This window comes from Pteronotus mesoamericanus, unplaced genomic scaffold (assembly GCF_021234165.1).
Source record: "Pteronotus mesoamericanus isolate MK-2021 breed Mesoamerican mustached bat unplaced genomic scaffold, CSHL_Meso_final contig_20, whole genome shotgun sequence".
NCBI classification, from domain to species: domain Eukaryota; kingdom Metazoa; phylum Chordata; class Mammalia; order Chiroptera; family Mormoopidae; genus Pteronotus; species Pteronotus mesoamericanus.
In genome coordinates this window covers 78,969,934-78,988,448 of record NW_026555085.1, presented here as the reverse complement: position 1 = coordinate 78,988,448, position 18,515 = coordinate 78,969,934, and the positions used below count along the sequence as shown (strand labels likewise).

Genomic DNA, 18,515 nt, shown 5'->3' with positions numbered 1-18,515 from the left:
TGTGCCCTTCACATAATTACTTGCTATTTTATTCCAATACAAAATATTTTACTTACACCACAAGCTACTTTTATTTGCTCTCAAAAAGTCTGAAATGTCTGGCAACAAACACTGGAAATGAGATGCAAATTAAAACCACATTTAATTCATTCTGATAGGGAGGATTTCATTGAAGACTGTGTAGATACATGGAATAGTCATGTTATGTAAACAATTTTTTTTATAAGAGTGCAGTAACTGTTCAATTTAAACTAATACCTATCTTACAATCAAGAACATCCCCCCCCCAAAAAAAACCCTCGCTAAACCATTCTCCTAAACAGCAATAAAATAGATTATAAAGCAAGATCCTTCCTAAAATGCATGGGAGCAAAAGCAAATATTTCAAGACTATGATTATATTTCATATGACTAAATGTTTCTGAGGCTTTGCCTATAAAAGTGTCAGGATAAATTTGTATCTAATATTAACAAATGTAGTACTAAATTCAGATCGTTAGAGCTGGGCACATGTAAGGGGCAAATCATGCAACTGATATTACAGATCTTTCTGTTAGCAATTAGTACAAAATACTGCAATTCCACCAGAGTCCCCCATGCATAATAACCACGAGCTTATTGTCCCAGAAAATTCACACACTGCATCCCAACCAGAGAAGCTGAAGCTGAAATGTGTGCATTGAGTACTTTTGAAAAGGCCAAACCTATTAACCAGTTTTAGTTAAAGATACATAAATTGTCAGCTCTAATCAAATAAGGATCAAATAAGTAAATATATATTTCCAACAAAAGATAAAATCTGTGTTAATAAGCATGTTTTAGTTTAACTCTTCTACATTAAGGCCATTGATAGTTCCTTCATATGGATTTATATTTCTCTCTTTCCTCTTTTCCTTTCAAAGAGAAACTTTCATATTAGCATATATTTAGAGCTTATTATATACATAAATAAACAGCTTCTAAAGTAAAAATTTGGTTTTAAACTAATTAAGAAGGTTTTTTTGCTTGGGTTTGCCTGTTACTTCTTTGAATAGAGAGAAAGGTATTTGGTAAGCTTCAGGTAAAGCTGATGAATTTGTTCATGTACCAAGTTGTGATATATACAATATAAATTTGTATATTTTAATTTTAAACTTATGTATACATTTTACTTAATATATATGTTACATAAAATTTTGTTCATAAATATATATGGAAAACAAGTTCAATATGGTTCCAGTATGATGTAGTTTTTCAGAAAAATACAAATTTTGATAGTACTGTAAATAATAATGAAATAATAGCTTTTATTTATACAATATTCACTACGTAGCAGGCAATATGTTGAGTCTTGCCATCATTATCTAATGTTCACAGCAATTTTATGAAATCCTATTAATATCTTCATTTTAAAGATGAGAAAAAGAGTCACAATCTGTATTTATGAATCTATAAATATAAACTTAAAGAGGTGAGAAAAAGTAAGATGTTCATAAAAGAGGTTTTCAGTGACTTGAAGAGTTTAGAATTAGAGATGATAATAGAAAATCAAAATGCAGCCTAACCTAAATATTTCACCAGAAACTGATGGGCTACACACACTATTATGCACTTGAAAAAATGATGAAACCATGAGATAATAATCTTATTAGAAAAATATTTCTGGAATATTTTGAGGACATATTATGCTTTGATACTTTGCATGCATGCATGTAGTATTTTATTTCCACTTTATAGAGAATGAAATGAGGTTTACAAAAGTTAAGTAATGTCACACAACTTATATATGGCCTGCCAGGATTCAAGGCTGCTAGAGCCACTTTACAACAGTATGCTTCCTTACATCAGAGAAGATGATGATTAGACTATCTTGTAAGATTTCTTCTGACTTTAAAATCACGTGATTCTATTGTTCTGTAAAGTCAATAAACTTCCTCAATCTAGCAGAGTAAAAATTGTAATCAAATGGAGTTTACCCTTAAAATAAAGCCTGATGGAAAATAGAGGAAATTGTAATCAGCCTCCTTTATGTGACAATTCAACCACACGACTCCTTCAGTCCATTAATGGAACAGCTTTCTTAAAGTGACAGACAGACCACTGAGACTAATCATCAGTAACTAGGAAAATTATATAGAGTCAGAGTATTCCCTCTTCCACAGGTTGTTAGCCTGGACCTATGCTAAGGAGGTTGACAGTAAGAAACTCAAAGCATCTTTTACTAACAAAACAGATGCAGAGTAGATGTGAACAGGATGAGCAGAGTTGCTTTTATAGCTTCCCTGTGCTTGGGTTTGTACAATATGCCATGATTTAGAGTTGTAGAACAGTAGAGTAGACATACTGGTCTTTGAGTAGGAACTAGTACTTGCGGATTAAGTGGGGCAAAAAAAAGGTTGGCATGTAAAGGCCCTGGACAAAGGGTGATCACATGTCCAATGAGTGAAGCCATAGCTCATTACATAGTATCAACTGGAGGTCAACTTATGGTTTTTCATCATCTTTTGTTATAGAAAGTCCCATTTTCTTTAGAGTGATGAACCACATTCCACTATTTTGTTTCTGTTCTCATACATAGGGAACAATAACTGTCATTAGGAATCTTTGATTATGAGTGCAGAACTGTTCTAGTGATAACATATTAAGGGTCTCTGCATTATTGTGATAAGATCCCTGGTGGCAACTGGCTATTAAAAATAATAACAACCTTGACTGTGTCTAAGTATCAAGTCTGGGTAAAACTTCAGACCTCAGATTTCATCGAGTGGCTGGAAGACAGAGGTGCATTACCACATTTAGTGAGGTTTACCTTAGGTTGCAGGTAAAAAACATACTTCATTATTGCTTTTGCAACATTGGCAAGCAAAACAGCATCTTAAATGTCATAATTGAAGTAAATTGTGATAATAAATAATAAAGCTGATATAGTTCTAATATTTCATATGCGATGAATACAACAGGAAGCATTAATTTGATATTTATAAAACACTATTTTAGGTACTTTTTATGGAATAACATCTTGCCAACAGCTACTAATTTCAATTTCTATTCTCTAGGAGAGTAATGTATTTTACTATGCCTCTCATAATCTGTTTTAAATATCATGTGAGTTGTTCTGTGTTAATTACTAGTCTGTAGACAATAGGACGTGAACAAAGACAAGTTCTTTGTTTCACAATATAAAACTTTTATTAAACAAATAAGAGCTTTCTTCCTTATTTTCCAATTTTGGAGAGGCAGGTAGTTGTTCTCATTTCATAAAATGATATGCAAATTATGAATTAGAGTTGAAAGAGGAGATGGGATTTGTATTAACCGAACTTATTAAGAAGTCCTGATCGGGGGAGTTCAAGAAAATATCTACTCAGAAATCACCAACGTGCACAGGGAAGTACACATTGTAGAGCTGTCCCAAATTATTCTGGTTAGAAAAAAATAAAAAAGAATTGAAGGGAATCTGAGCACCAGCTAGTGTATCTTTTCACTTGCAAAGAAGAAGATAGGCCTTAACGTGACAATTTTTGATGAATAAGGCTCTATCATAACAATCATATTGACATTATATATATTTAAAATTTTTCATTTTTAGCCCATTTTATCTTTATTCTTCATTGAGGTAATGTGGGCTCTAAGCTCAGAAGAAGCTTTTCTCAGAAGACGTTTCTTTTACTACAGATATATTCTCTTGTCTGAACCAGGCTACCTCCGTCCACTCCCACCCATGGGTTTTGTAAAATTCCACTAAAGTCACGATGTAAAACAGGCCCTGCAAATCAAATATGCCAGGTGAATCCATTCTTTGCTCTCCTGCTCCAATTTAGCTTATGGATACAGAAAGATATTAAAAAGAGAATTGAGGATTAGTCAGAGTTAAGCCCTCACTTGTATCTTGTTTTATTACCTCATTTCAAAACTAGAAGTAGTAACTGAGTTCTGGGAAAGGCCAACATAATAGAACTATTGCATATTTTTCCACATTCCACAATAGGAGAAATTTTATAAAATGAAAAAAAATCTGAAGATACTCTAGGTAATAATTCTTATAGTTAAGCTAATGCAGGGTAAAGATAAAACATTCCTAGAACTGAATGAAATCACGAATTTAAGAGCAGCACAAAGAATATATATCATTTACAAAGTGAAAATATTATATTTTTAAATATAAAAGAAATATTGTGTTTATTTATAAAATAATTATAAACACTTTAGAAAAGGTATCTAAATATTAAATAATCCTCCAGAAAAATATTAAAAATTTGCAGACATAGTAACTGAACTGAATATCATGTGTACTGGTTGGAAATACAAAAATAATGCAAATAAACATTATCAGGCTGATATAACTTTGTAACAGGAGGATTAGCACTTTGCTGTTTTCACATGGGAAACTGAGAGATTTAAAATGCACATATGAGACAGGGAGAAAATGAATTTTTTTTACTGTAAATGTATTTAAGTGTATGTAAAATAGTGATTATCAATAGAATAAGAACTTAGAGCCATTGTTATTGATGGGCAGAATGACAACTCCCTTTAAAAGAAATGTTCAGAAAATAATACCATTATTTGATTTCTCACAAATTTTTAACATTATTATAATATTTTGTGCTTCACATTGAATGTGATCTCTTTTTTTAAGATTTATTTTATTATTTATTTTTAGAGGAGGGGAAGGGAGGGAGAGAAACATCACTGTGTGGTTGCCTCTTGCACATGCCCCCTACTGGGGACCTGGCACACAGCCCAGGCATGTGCTCTGACTGCGAATTGAACCGGTGACCGTTTGGTTCACAGCCAAACCCACTGAGCCACACCAGCCAGACTGAATGTGATATTTTTATTTTAAGTTGACTTCTGGATAATTAATAAAGTTGATGATGAAAAATTAAAGGACTGTTTAGTGTTTACATTAGGAGTATCTATCAATTATCTAATTAAATATATACATATTAATAATTTAACTTGGAAACAATATTAAAACTAGTTGGATTATGTTGGAAGCCTACCTAAATTATCATTAAAATATGCCATGATACTTGAGAAGAGTGAATATGTATCCACCATTACCTGAATATGATAACGTAAATGTATATTACATTTAATCTCTCTCCCATCAATTTTGACACTTATTTTTATTTTAAATGTAATCCATTTTTGTTAAAGATGTTTGATATACATAGAAAAATAATTAAAAAATCTATACTCCCAAACACATCCAGTCTTTGTCAGCATATCTTAAAAGCCATTCTTAGTTTTTGAGGTAACTCTTACAAAACTAGAGCACAAACAAAAATTCTAATTAAGATGCTATTAAGAGTTAGACACACACAAGATGCTCAAACCAGAAATATTATCATGAATAAATATATTAAAATAGGTGAATACTGAAGTAAAAAAACTGAAATATTTTATATTCTTCTTTGTTAGAATTAAGATCATCGATGTAAATTCCTTCAAAGAAAAGAATACCGTAAGAATCCCTGTCTAAACTTATAAATGACCTATTTTAGATTAGAATTTATATAAGATCCAATAATCACATAACTACTATATTCCATGTATTTTCAATGTGGCATTACTGAATCCAGAGGGAGGTAAAAAAAGAGAGAGAGAGAGCTCTGCATTTGTTGTACATGTGAATAAAAATACTAAAGTTCATTGTCAGTGCTTCCAGATTCTATAGTTCAAGAGAAAGTTATGAAGCAGTAAGCCCGTGGATTTCTGTAAAAGCTAGGAAAAGTCAGTTCTAATTCAAAGGCTGAAAGTGTCTGTCCAGCCAGTTACAAATTCAGGAAGATTCTAAAAAATTAATAAACCCAGATCTTTAATCTGTTAGAAAGACAAGGCCAACTCTGAGACGGACAAAATAAAAACAAAATATGCCTCCAGGAGCTGTGTTGTAGGTCTTCAGCGAACTGACTAACGCATGTTGAGGATTTTCTCAGCTGTTCTTGGCTCAGTGGGATGGAGGCAAAGACAGCAGGCAAACAGCAGAAGGTGGATAGAGAGCACCAAAAAGAATGAAGCCCTAGCTATTACAAAAAAAAAAAAAAAAAAAAAAAAAATCATGTCTTTATCTCTTACTGGAAATGAGAGAGAATGGAACAAGGCCGCCGGAACTAGCAGCTAAGTTAGTATACGTACAAACACACTCCGCGCCCTCTCGTGCATGCCAGTGCTCGCAGCCATCACACTTCGGCCCCGTGGCTCCAGGGCGGCACGTGCAGAGCCCTGTGACAGCATCGCAGGGGACAGGCATTGAGCCGTAGGGGTCACACTCACATTCTTGGCAGGAGCCTCCGGGGCTGCTCGGGCTGCCAGTGTAGCCAGGGGCACACCTGGATTGAAACAGTGACAAAGCAAAGGGGATTAATAATGTCAGGTCTCTGAATTGCTGCTGTTGTGTGTGTTGTGTTAAATGAAACAAAACCGATACCAAGAGTCAGTAGATTAGGGGTCAGCAAACTTTTCCTGAAAGGAGCCAAGTAATAAATAGTTTAAGTTTTGTGGTCAAGAGGCAAGATCAAAATCATGGAGAAATGAAATTTGAAACTTTTCTTTGGTTGATAGAATTCAAGTTTATAATAATAATCTCCTAAGTAAAAACAATCTTCTCGTGAGGAGAATTCTTGTTGATGTATCAAATTTATGTCACTAAGGTTCAGATTTAATACTTCCTGTCATCAAATTGACTGTAAGTGTTTGCCTGCAACAACCCTTTTTATCTTGAGTGTCATACAGAATCATGTAATGGGCCAAATTTTGTGGACTATGGTGTGCCCACCATTGCTCTAGATCATAAACTATCTTTTGAAGTCTTTTTTTTTTAAGTTAGAAGTAAATAAAATTATATATCGACTCCTGGGCTGTCTTAGATTCATGCATTTTAGATATCAAATGACAGAATCATTCAACCCGAGGTGGGCTGAGCCTCTCTAAGGTGGATGGGAATGTCCTTCAGTTGCTTCTTAAGTCCTTCTTACAAGTTTAAGGTTTCCCTTCAGGTCCTCCCCAAACCAATGTGTTTGTGCCTGAGCCAGTCAATGCCAGCCCACGGTGGGAACCTGGAGGACAGAGAGATTCACTCTGCGCCTGTGAGAAGAAACCCAGAGCTCTGTTAGCCATTCCCCAGCCGCGGTGAGGGGAGCTGTATTCCCTGTCAGGGCGTGTTCCCTCCATGCATCAAGCTCCCTCCGCTCCCCTTTTTCTTCTCATCTAGTTTTTAGTAAACCCTTTCTCTTTTGTTTCTGTTTAACTTCCTCTCCCGATTTCTGTCTTGAGGTGGGGTAAGAACCCCTCCACTGATAACAAATGAATGACAAGAAGCAAGGTAAGTGACAATAAATTAGATTTTCTATGTAATTCTATTGCTCTTTCCTTTCTAACAGAACTTTCTCAGGATGAATTTTTCATTGTGTGTCCATGGAAGTGGGTTAATGTTATACAAATAAAATATATCATATCAATTTGAGAAATTATAAGGGAAATCCAACTGGATAAACCCAAAATGCAATCCACTCAATGACTCTGCCACCCATCCATGCATTCATTTGTCTAAGTATACACCTTTGGTTATGTTATTGGAAGAGGTAACTTTACAAGATACTAGCAAGACCAGATGCTCTGGTTTACCCAGAGTGGTCCCAAGTTACCTTTTGTCCTGGCTTAATTACTAAAAACACTTCCTGTCTCTCCTTCAAGTATCCTCGATTGGACAATAAATTATATGTAGTCAGCCTAAATATAATCAACAGTTAGAATATTTGTTCAAAAGGCAAGTATGGGAGCAAGTTGAGAGACAGCAGGATGTTGAAGCCAAAAGTTATTAACACTGGTCAAATAATCCTGGACCATCTCCAGTGACCTGGTACTGTGAAAATTTGCAGGGCTGACTGGGAAAGTTAATTGATCTTGGCCTGGGTAGAAAGGTAAAGCAAGAAGAAAATTATCTGTAACATTAGGCTTCTATATGTTTATGGTTCTAATTATCATTTTATTTTCAATATAACATTACACAGGCTCAGTAAAAATATCATTTAAATAAATCCACCTAAGTTGTTTCTTAACATCTGCAGGTGAAAGAATTTATTCCATGCAGGTTCAGATTGATTAAATGCCCAAAGAGTTTATTGCAAGAGTAACTAAGATAAACCACGGGGAGGGCTCTCTACACTTCTACAGGGACACTCAAGACATTTAAGCAGTTTTCGCCCTGAGCTGATGAATCTGAGCAGGTCATAAGGTGATTTAAATGATTTAAGAAGTTCTCAGAAGTGGAACAAATTTATTTGGAAGGATACAGTCAAAATTTAACCAAGACCTTTGGTTTAATTTAGCTGAACAAAAGCAATTTTTCAGGGAAATATAACTTGATCATTTATGTTAGAGATGATAAATGTAAAGCTATAACAACATTTGAAAACTGCAAAAACAATTCAAGCCATTCACATCTGATAGTGTACAACCCTGATCATCAGTGTGCTACATAAACTGTCAACTCTTATTTCTTAAACATTAATGGATATTTAAAAGATACATTTTCTGTAATCACTCTGCCTTAAGACATAATAGACATTTCAGTGTACCTTCCAGTCTTTTCTATATACATGCTATCATATACGGTGGTAACTTCAATTCAGAAATGTAGTTATGCTATCAAATATTTTTTTCCATAAATTACTGCAGACAATTTCCTTGGTGTTCAGGGGTGCCCTTAGTCACCATCCTACTGGAGTTTACAAGGGCATGAGATGAATATTAGCCTAAGCATGAATACAAAAGCACACTGGTGGATATTAAAATATATTCAAGTGATGTATATATCTCTAAAACAATGGAAATATTTTTGAATTTTGTATTGCTTTGAGTTATTTAATTGCTGTTAATTTATGTTTACATGGAAATTGTGAAGGCACTGTTATACATGCAAGTGTTGGATATTGTGCTTTGGGTTACCACATATAGAATTATTTGGCAATATATTTTGCAAACATAGAAATTGCATTGGCATTTATAAAATTAAATTTTAATTATTTAGTTACTTATTTCCATTATTAACACAACTATCACCGGTTATATCAAAAGAAAATTCTTAAATGAGTGATGATAATATTCGTCAGTTTATATTTGCAAAGAGAGTCATAATTTAGGGAAGTGCTCCTAGAAAAATCCAGCAGAAGAATGGATAAAGCAGGATATGGAAAATAAATGATCCAAGCAATGGTATGATTCTAGGTACTATTCAGTTTAATTCCATGAAAAATTCTGTAGCATAAATAACATCTCAAAACTTGTTCAAATTTTGGGCAAAGAAGCTAAATTTTGTACTCTTAATACTAGTCAGTCATTGACTTTGAACCACTAGAGGAAGGTGGGGTCAATTCCTGGGCCTTTTTGCCCTTCTTATGAGAGATGAAGCTTCTGTGCAATGTTTAGGCAGGATACCAACAGTATCTTCTATGCACTTGATATTCATAATGTTAGTTTAAAGTAGGTAGAACATCACCTATTCTGATATTACAGGTGAGAAAAATGAGATCCAGCTAAGCTGATGGAGCTAGGCTATGTCCATGGGTCTTCATAAAAATTTGTAGTTATCAATTATGCAAAAATTATCATGTGTATATAAATGTTAATAGTTAACATTAGTTACTCTGTTACTTTAGAGATGATACCTAAAACATACCAAAAAGTGGTGGTGATATACTTGAATATCCAGGATACTGATCTTATAGAAAACATGGATCCTGAAGATAATAATTACCAACCTTATAGACAGTCAGTCTGAAATTGTGCTTCTTAATTTACCATTTGTATTATAGTTAGTTTCAATTTAATAACTACATACATCCATTATCAGATTTTGTAAAGAACATGGTGAAAGCAAGCATTTAAATACTATTTGTTGAAAAGGAGAACCAAATAATAAATACTTCATTGTTTGGGTTATTCTAATTAAGAATGCTTGACACCATTTATATTCTGAATTATGTATACACTTGCTGGTGCAGTGCCATAGTGCTCAGAACAGTGATGTGCATGTAATTAGTGCCCGCCAATATTTTCCACTGAACTGAAATGAGAATTATGTGTGGTTGGTTTTTTATTATTGTTAAACTATTTATAAGCTTTTAGAAATTGATTTATTTGTTCTTTAAATCTTCTCTCTCTCTATATATATACACACACACACGATAATATATAGCATATATGTTAGTACGTGTTTATACATGAAAACAGATTAGAAAATTGTGATAAAATTTGTTTCTTTGGAGAAACTCTATAGAAAAATAGTTTTAAAAGCATATAAACAACTAGTGAAAATAATAAAGTTATAAATATAATGAATGCTTTACTGTCATGGCCCTCTATTATACTGTCCCTAAGTGTTGTCACTATTTATGTGTCATGGCTGTTCCTACCGTTCACAGTACTGGCCTTCGTATCCATGGGGACAAGCTGTGCAGCGGTAATCATCAAGGCCTTCCAGGACACAAGAAGGGCTGAAACTGAATAAGAAAAAAAATTGTAAGAAATATCTTCACCTACTTATTTTATAAATTTAAGTAATTCTATCCATTACCTAGATGATTGGAATTTAACGTATTTTTAGATGATTTTAAATGCCTCTTTATAATTAAGTTCCTATTCAAGGGTAGAATATCACACCTAATATTACTAATAATAGTCAACAAATAAATATGGTTGATTTCTATTGAATTAACAATGCATCACATTGACCATGTTAAAATTTTAATAATTATATGACAATCATGAAAATATGAAACATTTGGCAAAAGTGACAATTTTTCATGAATAAAAAAAACCAGAACTAAAATATGTGTTACTAAATATCTTTCAGGTAAAAAATGGGGCATAAAAGCTACATAATTCTTTTCCTGAAAACTCAATTCAAATTGCCACCGGCACTTCAATATATGAAGGCTGAATAAATGTTTCACTTAAAATAAAGAGTGCCTTTTCTAATTTACATACAAATTTCGAACTGCTTTTTACTTGAAACACAAAGTAATGTGACTTAGTGTGAGAAAAGAAGGAAAGCTTTCTACATGAAATGGGTAAGATTTTCTAACAATTTTATGATCTTTGCTAGTAAGTAGATCTTACGTAATTTGCCCGGTTTTCATTACAGCACTGTGTAGATCACAGCCTGGTCAGGTTTGCTACTACCGGACCACTAATCATCCTACCCTACAAAAGAAAAGACTTGACAAGACGTGAAAACATGCAGTTTGTGAGTTGTTACAAACTTCCCTCAAATGTAAATGTTGCTGCATTCCCACTGGATAAAACCACACGGTGTACTGGAATCTTTGAAATAAAAAACATATATATTTGTTGCAAAATGGTCATGCTGCAAACACCATTTTTCTTTTTGTTGGTCTGCTAACCCGGCTGATGCTGAAAAAGCAATAAAGTGTTAAGACAACCATCATAACTTCTATTGGTCAGATGCATTTAGGGCCTTTTTTATCTCTCTTGTAATACATTAAATCAATAGTATTTGAATGCATGTACTCTAACCTTGTAAAATATGTAAACAAATTGATCTACTATTCACAAACTCATTATCCAAAAAGTTTATTTTTTTGCCTTCACAAAAATAGACCTACAAACAGATAATTGACACATTTTGCAAGTGTTTAGCTCTTTAATTTATTGGCCGATGCTGAGTGTACCTGTACGTGTATGCGCGCGCTCGTGCACACACACACAAACTCATGTACATACCTAGGCACTTACAAATAGATTCTTAGATATTTCAAGAGAAACTCTGGAGAGTCAGCATAATTAAATCATACTCCTTTGCAGTAATTTATTTGTCTCAGTTATGGAGGGATGTTATAATTCTCCTTGAATAGTTGATATAAACTTTTTTTGAATTGTGATATTGTGGTGGATTAAACCTTTTCCTTGTATCACATATAAGGATTTATGAAGGAGGAAGAAGGAATCATGTCTTACTTGGAGTGAAAAGTTTTTTTTTTCTGCTCACAACTCCTTTACAATGATGTATTCAATTTTCATATTGTCTGCAGAGCCTCTCAGAAATCCTGTGCTTTTTCTCTTGGTGGGCATCTTTTACATTTCCTAGGTTAGCTAATTCCAACCTTGCCTCAACATATTTTTTACGATTTAGAGCCTGCTACTCTGTGTGAGTCCTGTGGATACTATTAAGATAAGTGGGCTGGGCAAAGGAGGGCAAAGGGGAAGAAATTGGGACAACTGTACTACAGTAACAGTAAAAAATGTTATGCTATGAGACAGATAGATATGTACACATGCAAGTTTTTGTATAGTAGGTTATGATATAAAAAATGTATTTCTTACTGTGGATGTGATCAGTAAGTTTGAAAGCCAGTGAACTAGCCACTTTTATTTGGTGTTTTGATTCTTACAGGATCCTTTGCATAAAAAAGTATACTTAAATTATACAAATCATATATAAGAAAGCTCTTTTTAAAAAAAATTCTAAGCAATCAAGGTAGTACTCCTTCTGTTCATTCCTGAAATTTCTTAAAGTTGCAAACTCACACCCTTGTAACCGAACGTCTGCTTTCATTATTGATTGTCAGAATTCCGCAATGACCCTCACAGTTTATCAGGTGTATCGCCCCTGTAGGTACTGAGTCTCCCGTGAGCCAGGAGAACCTGATGCTCCTTTACTGCTGCCTTTCTGTCCTGTGGTGCCAATGGCAGTGTGGCCCTCGTTCCCTTGCCCCCTGACAGCTCCCATCTTTGTCCTTGTTTCTCTTCTGGCTTCCCTAATGCAGACGGTTTTATGCTACTTGCCATGTGCTCTGCTTGGGTAATAGTACCTCGGGAAATCTTATCTGACTTTAATTCATTTATTGACATATGACTTCCTTCATGTGCCCTTCAAATTTTCAGATTTCCATTTCCTGTAGCTCTATGTATATCTCCATTCACACAGATCCTTCATATCAATTTTAACGTATTTGAAAGATAAATTGTCTTTCTTCTGCAGCAACTCTTTGTTAGTTTCTCTATTTCAGTGGATGGCACTGCCATTTTGGGGGTCAACTTGGCTAAAAACCTCTAGCCTTTAAGTCTGGTCTGCTTGGCTTTCAGTCCTCATATCTAATTAGTCACCAATTCTGTAGAATTGCATTCAACAATTTTCTCACATGCATCTACCTGTCTCCATTCTTTTTATGGTTATCTACCTTTAGGTTTTAATTACCTTTTGCCTAAGCTGATGCATTAGTTTTTAAATTGGTTTCTTCACTTGTTTTCTTTGCCTGTTTCAATTCCTTATATTCAACTCTATCATAATAGTCTTCCTAAAGTGTGGCTCTCATCACATCGACTTTTTTAATAATAAAAATGTGCAGTTTTTTTTATTATATAGAAAAGTGAACAGCAATTTCTTAGACTGGTATTCTAAGCTATCTACAATATGGCCTCCATTTTCCCATTTATTTTCATTAGCAATTATGAACTCTATTTGAAATCCATGTTTGTAATTCTCTTACTAGTTCTTAAACATGCCTTGTGTTTTCTATTCTCCAACATTTTGCTCACATAATTTTCTACTATCTCTACCAGTAAAAATCCTTCAATTCACTTCAATGGTTTAGGATCCATTATCAATACTATTACTACTTTTACTATGTTATTTTAAGCCTCCAAAATCAAGTATGATATTTTGTCTTTGAATTCTCTTTACATTTAAGTTAACTTGTCTTAAGACCCATGTTTGTGAGCTTCTCCAAGAGAGGTAATACTTCTCTTTTATATCTCTTATAGCTGTTATAGTTCACACAACAGTAAGTTATCAATTAATTATTGAACTTGTCTAATACAAATGGTTCATATTTTAATAAACAATAAAATAAATAGCATTCTCTTATTTAAATTTGATCATCAGGGGGAGATTAGGGAAACAAAATGAAAATAATATATATCATAACCTACCACTTGGTGCTTGGATGGAATAATAGGATCATATATATAATCATCATCAATATCCAACTTACCTAAATATTTACTTTTGACTCTGTATACCTGTGATTCTGTTCAACAAAAAACAAAACAAACAAACAAAAAACCAGGAGCTTGTAGAGGAAAGGGAGACAATTTACATGAAATTTTTTCAGAATGTACACAGAGGCAAATAGGAAAAAAACCCCCAAAAACTAAGCACAGGTGGAATGATATTTTTAGCTGAATTTCTCTGTGGTTCTTATATACTCAAGATAAAGTGTCCAGGATTCTACTTCGGAACAAACTGCCTTACCTTTTTTCAAAGGAAAGTTTTTAGAGAAAAAGGCCCTACCACATAGAGGTTGAAGTCTATAAATCATGTAGCAGAAAGTATAGATAGCCTAAGCAAAAACGTAAATGAAAACATTTAGGGGTTTTCATCAATACATAAACCAAAGCAGAATGTTCACACAGCGATGAGATAAAATATTCCAGATTTGCTTCCCCTCATGGCTGTGTTTCCATGGTATCAAGCCTGGCCCATCTTAACAGAAAAGGGGCTGTCTTTCTGGGAGAATACTGCTTATTTTGGAGCATAACAGTAAGTCACCCGGCTTCAACTGTATCATTTTTCAATTATTTTCTTGATAATTCTTTACAAATCATGAAATAAACACACAAAATGAATAGAAACAGCCAAAAAGTGATATAGTATGCACCCAAACAATCTTTCATAGCTGAATTTATGGCAGAACTATATGCAAACACTAGGCTTTTTATAAAAATACATAAAATTATGCACATTTGTACATATTTATTCCACAAATATATGTTAACATTTATATGTACATTTTAATTAATAAGTATTATTTACTTGGCACAAGGTTTTAAAGGAAAAAAAATGAACCATAAGGTATTATGTGCTCACTTTTGTTGTGTTTTTATATTGCTAAAAAAATCTCTATCTTAAACTGAGGTTTTTGTCTACATGAAAAATGTAGCCAAATCTGAAAGCCCATGTGCTAAACAGATGGTGTTACTGATTGGGAAACATGATAATATTTCTCAATCTTACTTGTTGCTGGAAGAAATCAGAGGGCAAGCACATTGCTGACAGTCATTTGGCAATCCCTTGACAATTCCATAGTACCCGAGAGCACAGCGTTCACAGAAGTCACCGGCAGTGTGATGCTGACAATTCTGTAAAGGAAAAGGGAGAAATTTGCTTTTAATTTAATAAAAGATACAATGGAATTTATGATACAATTCTGCATCTATGAGTGTGTGTGTTCTCTTGTGCACATACGCACAACATTGACAGAAACTCAGTGCTTGATATACATATACGGATATATATGTGTGCGGGCGCGCGCGTGTGCGCGCGTACGTGTATTTCATTTGAGAAACTAATCCTGGGCTGTTGGAGCTATACTGACAAGGAGAGTTTCTGTTGTCATTTTTCTATGTGGATCTCCGTACAAATTTTTCTCTTACTCTAAGTCAAGGAACATATAGCAAGGACTCATGGACAAAACCAAAGTGGGGAAGGATTGAGGGACGGAGAGGGGGGAGGGGGCAGGGGGAAGTGGTGGGGGGAAGGCAGAGACAAATGTATTTGGAAAAATAAATAAATTAATTTAAAAAATTTATTAAATTCCGGCCATTGTTGTTTCTTCTTGATAAAGAATTCTTATTCAGAATTCTTGAATAAGAATTCTGGGACCTGGTACATGCCCATCAGTGGGCTTTCTAAAACCAAACCAAACGAAAACTTCATATGAAGCAACAACAGGAAACAAAGGTCAGTTTAGTTACCACCTTAAGAATGTTATTCATCTAAATGTTAATGGTTCTTTATAGATAGAGAGGACGGAATCTGAAACTAAAAATCTCGGGCCAATATTTTGTTTTTCAGGCTTGCATAATAAGAGGTACTGTGTAATATGCTTTCAGACATTTACATAAGGAAATTAGAATAGTTTCAGAATAGTGGATAAACAGTTTTGAAATTAAAATTCTTATAAAGTAGAATTGTATTTAACATATAGGATTCATATATGCAATAAAGACTGAGGAGGAGCCACACGCCAGGCACGGAGACAGACACTGAGAGTAATCAAATGAGGGAAAAAGGTAAAACAACATGCTACCACCTGGCACCATACATAGTTATTACAATATTATTGACTATATTCCATATGCTGTACTTCACCTCCCTGTGACTACTTCGTAACTACCAATTAGTACTTCTCAATCTCTTCACCATTTTCAACCCAGCCCTCCAAACCCCTCCTCTCTGGCAACCATCAGTCTGTTCTCTATATCTATTTTGTCTGTTTATTTTGTTCTTTAGATTGCATGTAAAGAATGCAATATTGACTGTTGTTTAGTGGAAATGTGACATTTGACTTTGGAAGCTGAGAAACAGGAGAAAATAAGGAGGAATTTAGAGTTGAATTTTAGCTCAATTTTATAAGACAGGATTTGGAGTGGTCAGAAGGGTGAAATAAAAAATACCACCAAAGAAAATTTGGGAAGCAAAATAGTTACAAAATAGATGTATATAGGTTAGTGAGTCAATCTCCTGATCAGTTCAGCTGGAGCCACAGAGACACCTATAGGCTTTATATTGAATGTGGACCACATCCTATATGCTGAGTTGTTTGCCTCATTCAATCAATCAAGAAGCACATACATACTTTTCAAGTGTTTTCTAATGGCCAGACAACGTTTGGTATGGCACATGTGGTTATTCACGATAAACAGTAACTGAAGTTATTTTTTCTACAAACATTGCTATGGAATTAAAATTATCTTTTAGAATTTCATTTAATTCTTTTTGAGAGTTTATTCTATTTCCTGGGGGAGAAACCATGACATTACCTCAATGAATTTTAGACCATTGGGGTTTTCTTTTACATTTTTAGTGATGTATATGGTAGGATACAAATCTCAAATATTCTAATTCTCACCTCACCAACTGATAACACCTATTTTCAGAAAAAGTTCTCATTTGGGTGCTCCCTTAAAGCGGGCAGACTCACCATCTTGCCTGCATTATTATCCATCCCCTTAGTATTTATTTCTGTTATAGGACAGGGAGTTCTGTCCTTTGTCTAAAGCTACTCTCTTCCTAAACTCATTTCCTTGCCTTCCTGCCTTCCATTTTCTCCAGCATCTGCATTCTCTCCTTCTTTGCTGGCTTATCCTTATTGACATTTGAGGTTGGTCAAGCTTTTCCTACCTTAAAAAAAATCTCTGAAGTTTTAAGTCTCTTAACAACTTTCATGCTTTCTTTGATAAGCTTTTTAAAAGCATTGTTTATATTCCTGGTCTCTACTACCTCATCTCCTATTCATCCTTTAAACAGGCTTCTAATTTCACCATTGAATCATGATTCCAGGCTCACACATAAAATCTCTTTTGCTAAATTAAGATTTACTGACAATAATCAGTTTTCACAGTATATGAACTTTGTGTAGCAGATGATATTTCTCGCCACTCTTTCTTTTAAATTTCTCTTCTTATGATATCTTAATACTAGTGTGATTTATTGATTTTTTTTCCTCCTATTTTTATGGCTCTTTTTTTGTCCTCCGTCATGGATTCTTTCTTCTCTTTCTATTTAGTAAGATTGGTGTCCTTGATTCCAATTTTGGTTCTCACTTCTGTTTTTTCTAAGCATACTACTTTGTGATTTCACCCATTACTGTTACTTCAGCTACCATCTATGTGCCCCAAACTGAAAATTTTATACATTCAGACTAGCTATCTCTAATGATTTCCAGGCTTATATTCCAAATTGCTTCTTGGATATGTCTTACTGTGTAACATAAAAGCACCTGGAATCTGAAATGACAAATATTACGCTCATCTCTTTGAAACCTGCAAATATTTCTGTATTTCCAATTTAATTGGGATAATTTTCAGCCTCTTAATTATCCAGGCCAACAATCTAGAGGCCTTCCTCATACCAGATACCTATTTGATCACCATATTCCATGATTCTGTTACTCTGTTTCTTTATATTTTTTAATTATCCTTTATTGATTATGCTATTATACTTGTCCCACTTTTTTCTCCCCTTTTACCTCTTCTGCCCTATATCCCTTCCCCCCAGCATCCCTACCCTCTCTCCAGCATTCCTCTCCCCTTAGTTCACGTCCATGGTCCATGGGTTGTATATATAAGTTCTTTGACTTCTCCATTTCCTACACCATTCTTAGCCTCTCCCTGTCTATTTTGTGCCTACCAATTATGCTTCTTAGTCCCTGTTCCTTTTTCCCCATTCTCCTCCTTCCCCACTGATAACCCTCCATGTGATCTCCATTTCTACGATTCTGTTCCTGTTCAATTTTTTAGCTTAGTTTTTGTTTTTTTTAGGTTCAGTTGTTGATAGTTGTGAGTTTGTTGTTATTTTACTGTTCATAGTTTTTGATCTTCTTCTTTTTATTAGATAAGTCCCTTTAACATTTCATAAAATAAGGGCTTGGTGATGATGAACTCCTTTAACTTTACCTTATCTGGAAAGCACTTTATCTGTCCTTCCAACCAGAATGATAATTTTG

The 18,515-nt window shown here is 34.1% G+C and overlaps 1 protein-coding gene across 1 annotated transcript in view; it reads right to left on the bottom strand.

Annotated features, from left to right (window-relative positions):
- LAMA2 (laminin subunit alpha 2) overlaps window positions 1-18,515 on the bottom strand; it is a 525,989-nt gene that overhangs the window by 136,383 nt on the left and 371,091 nt on the right. The window contains exons 30-32 of the mRNA XM_054569946.1: window positions 15,023-15,147; window positions 10,401-10,487; window positions 6,124-6,317 (exon numbers count right to left, since the gene is read on the bottom strand). Of these exons, the coding sequence (XP_054425921.1) occupies window positions 6,124-6,317; window positions 10,401-10,487; window positions 15,023-15,147 (406 nt within the window). The remainder of the gene's footprint in view (window positions 1-6,123; window positions 6,318-10,400; window positions 10,488-15,022; window positions 15,148-18,515) is intronic.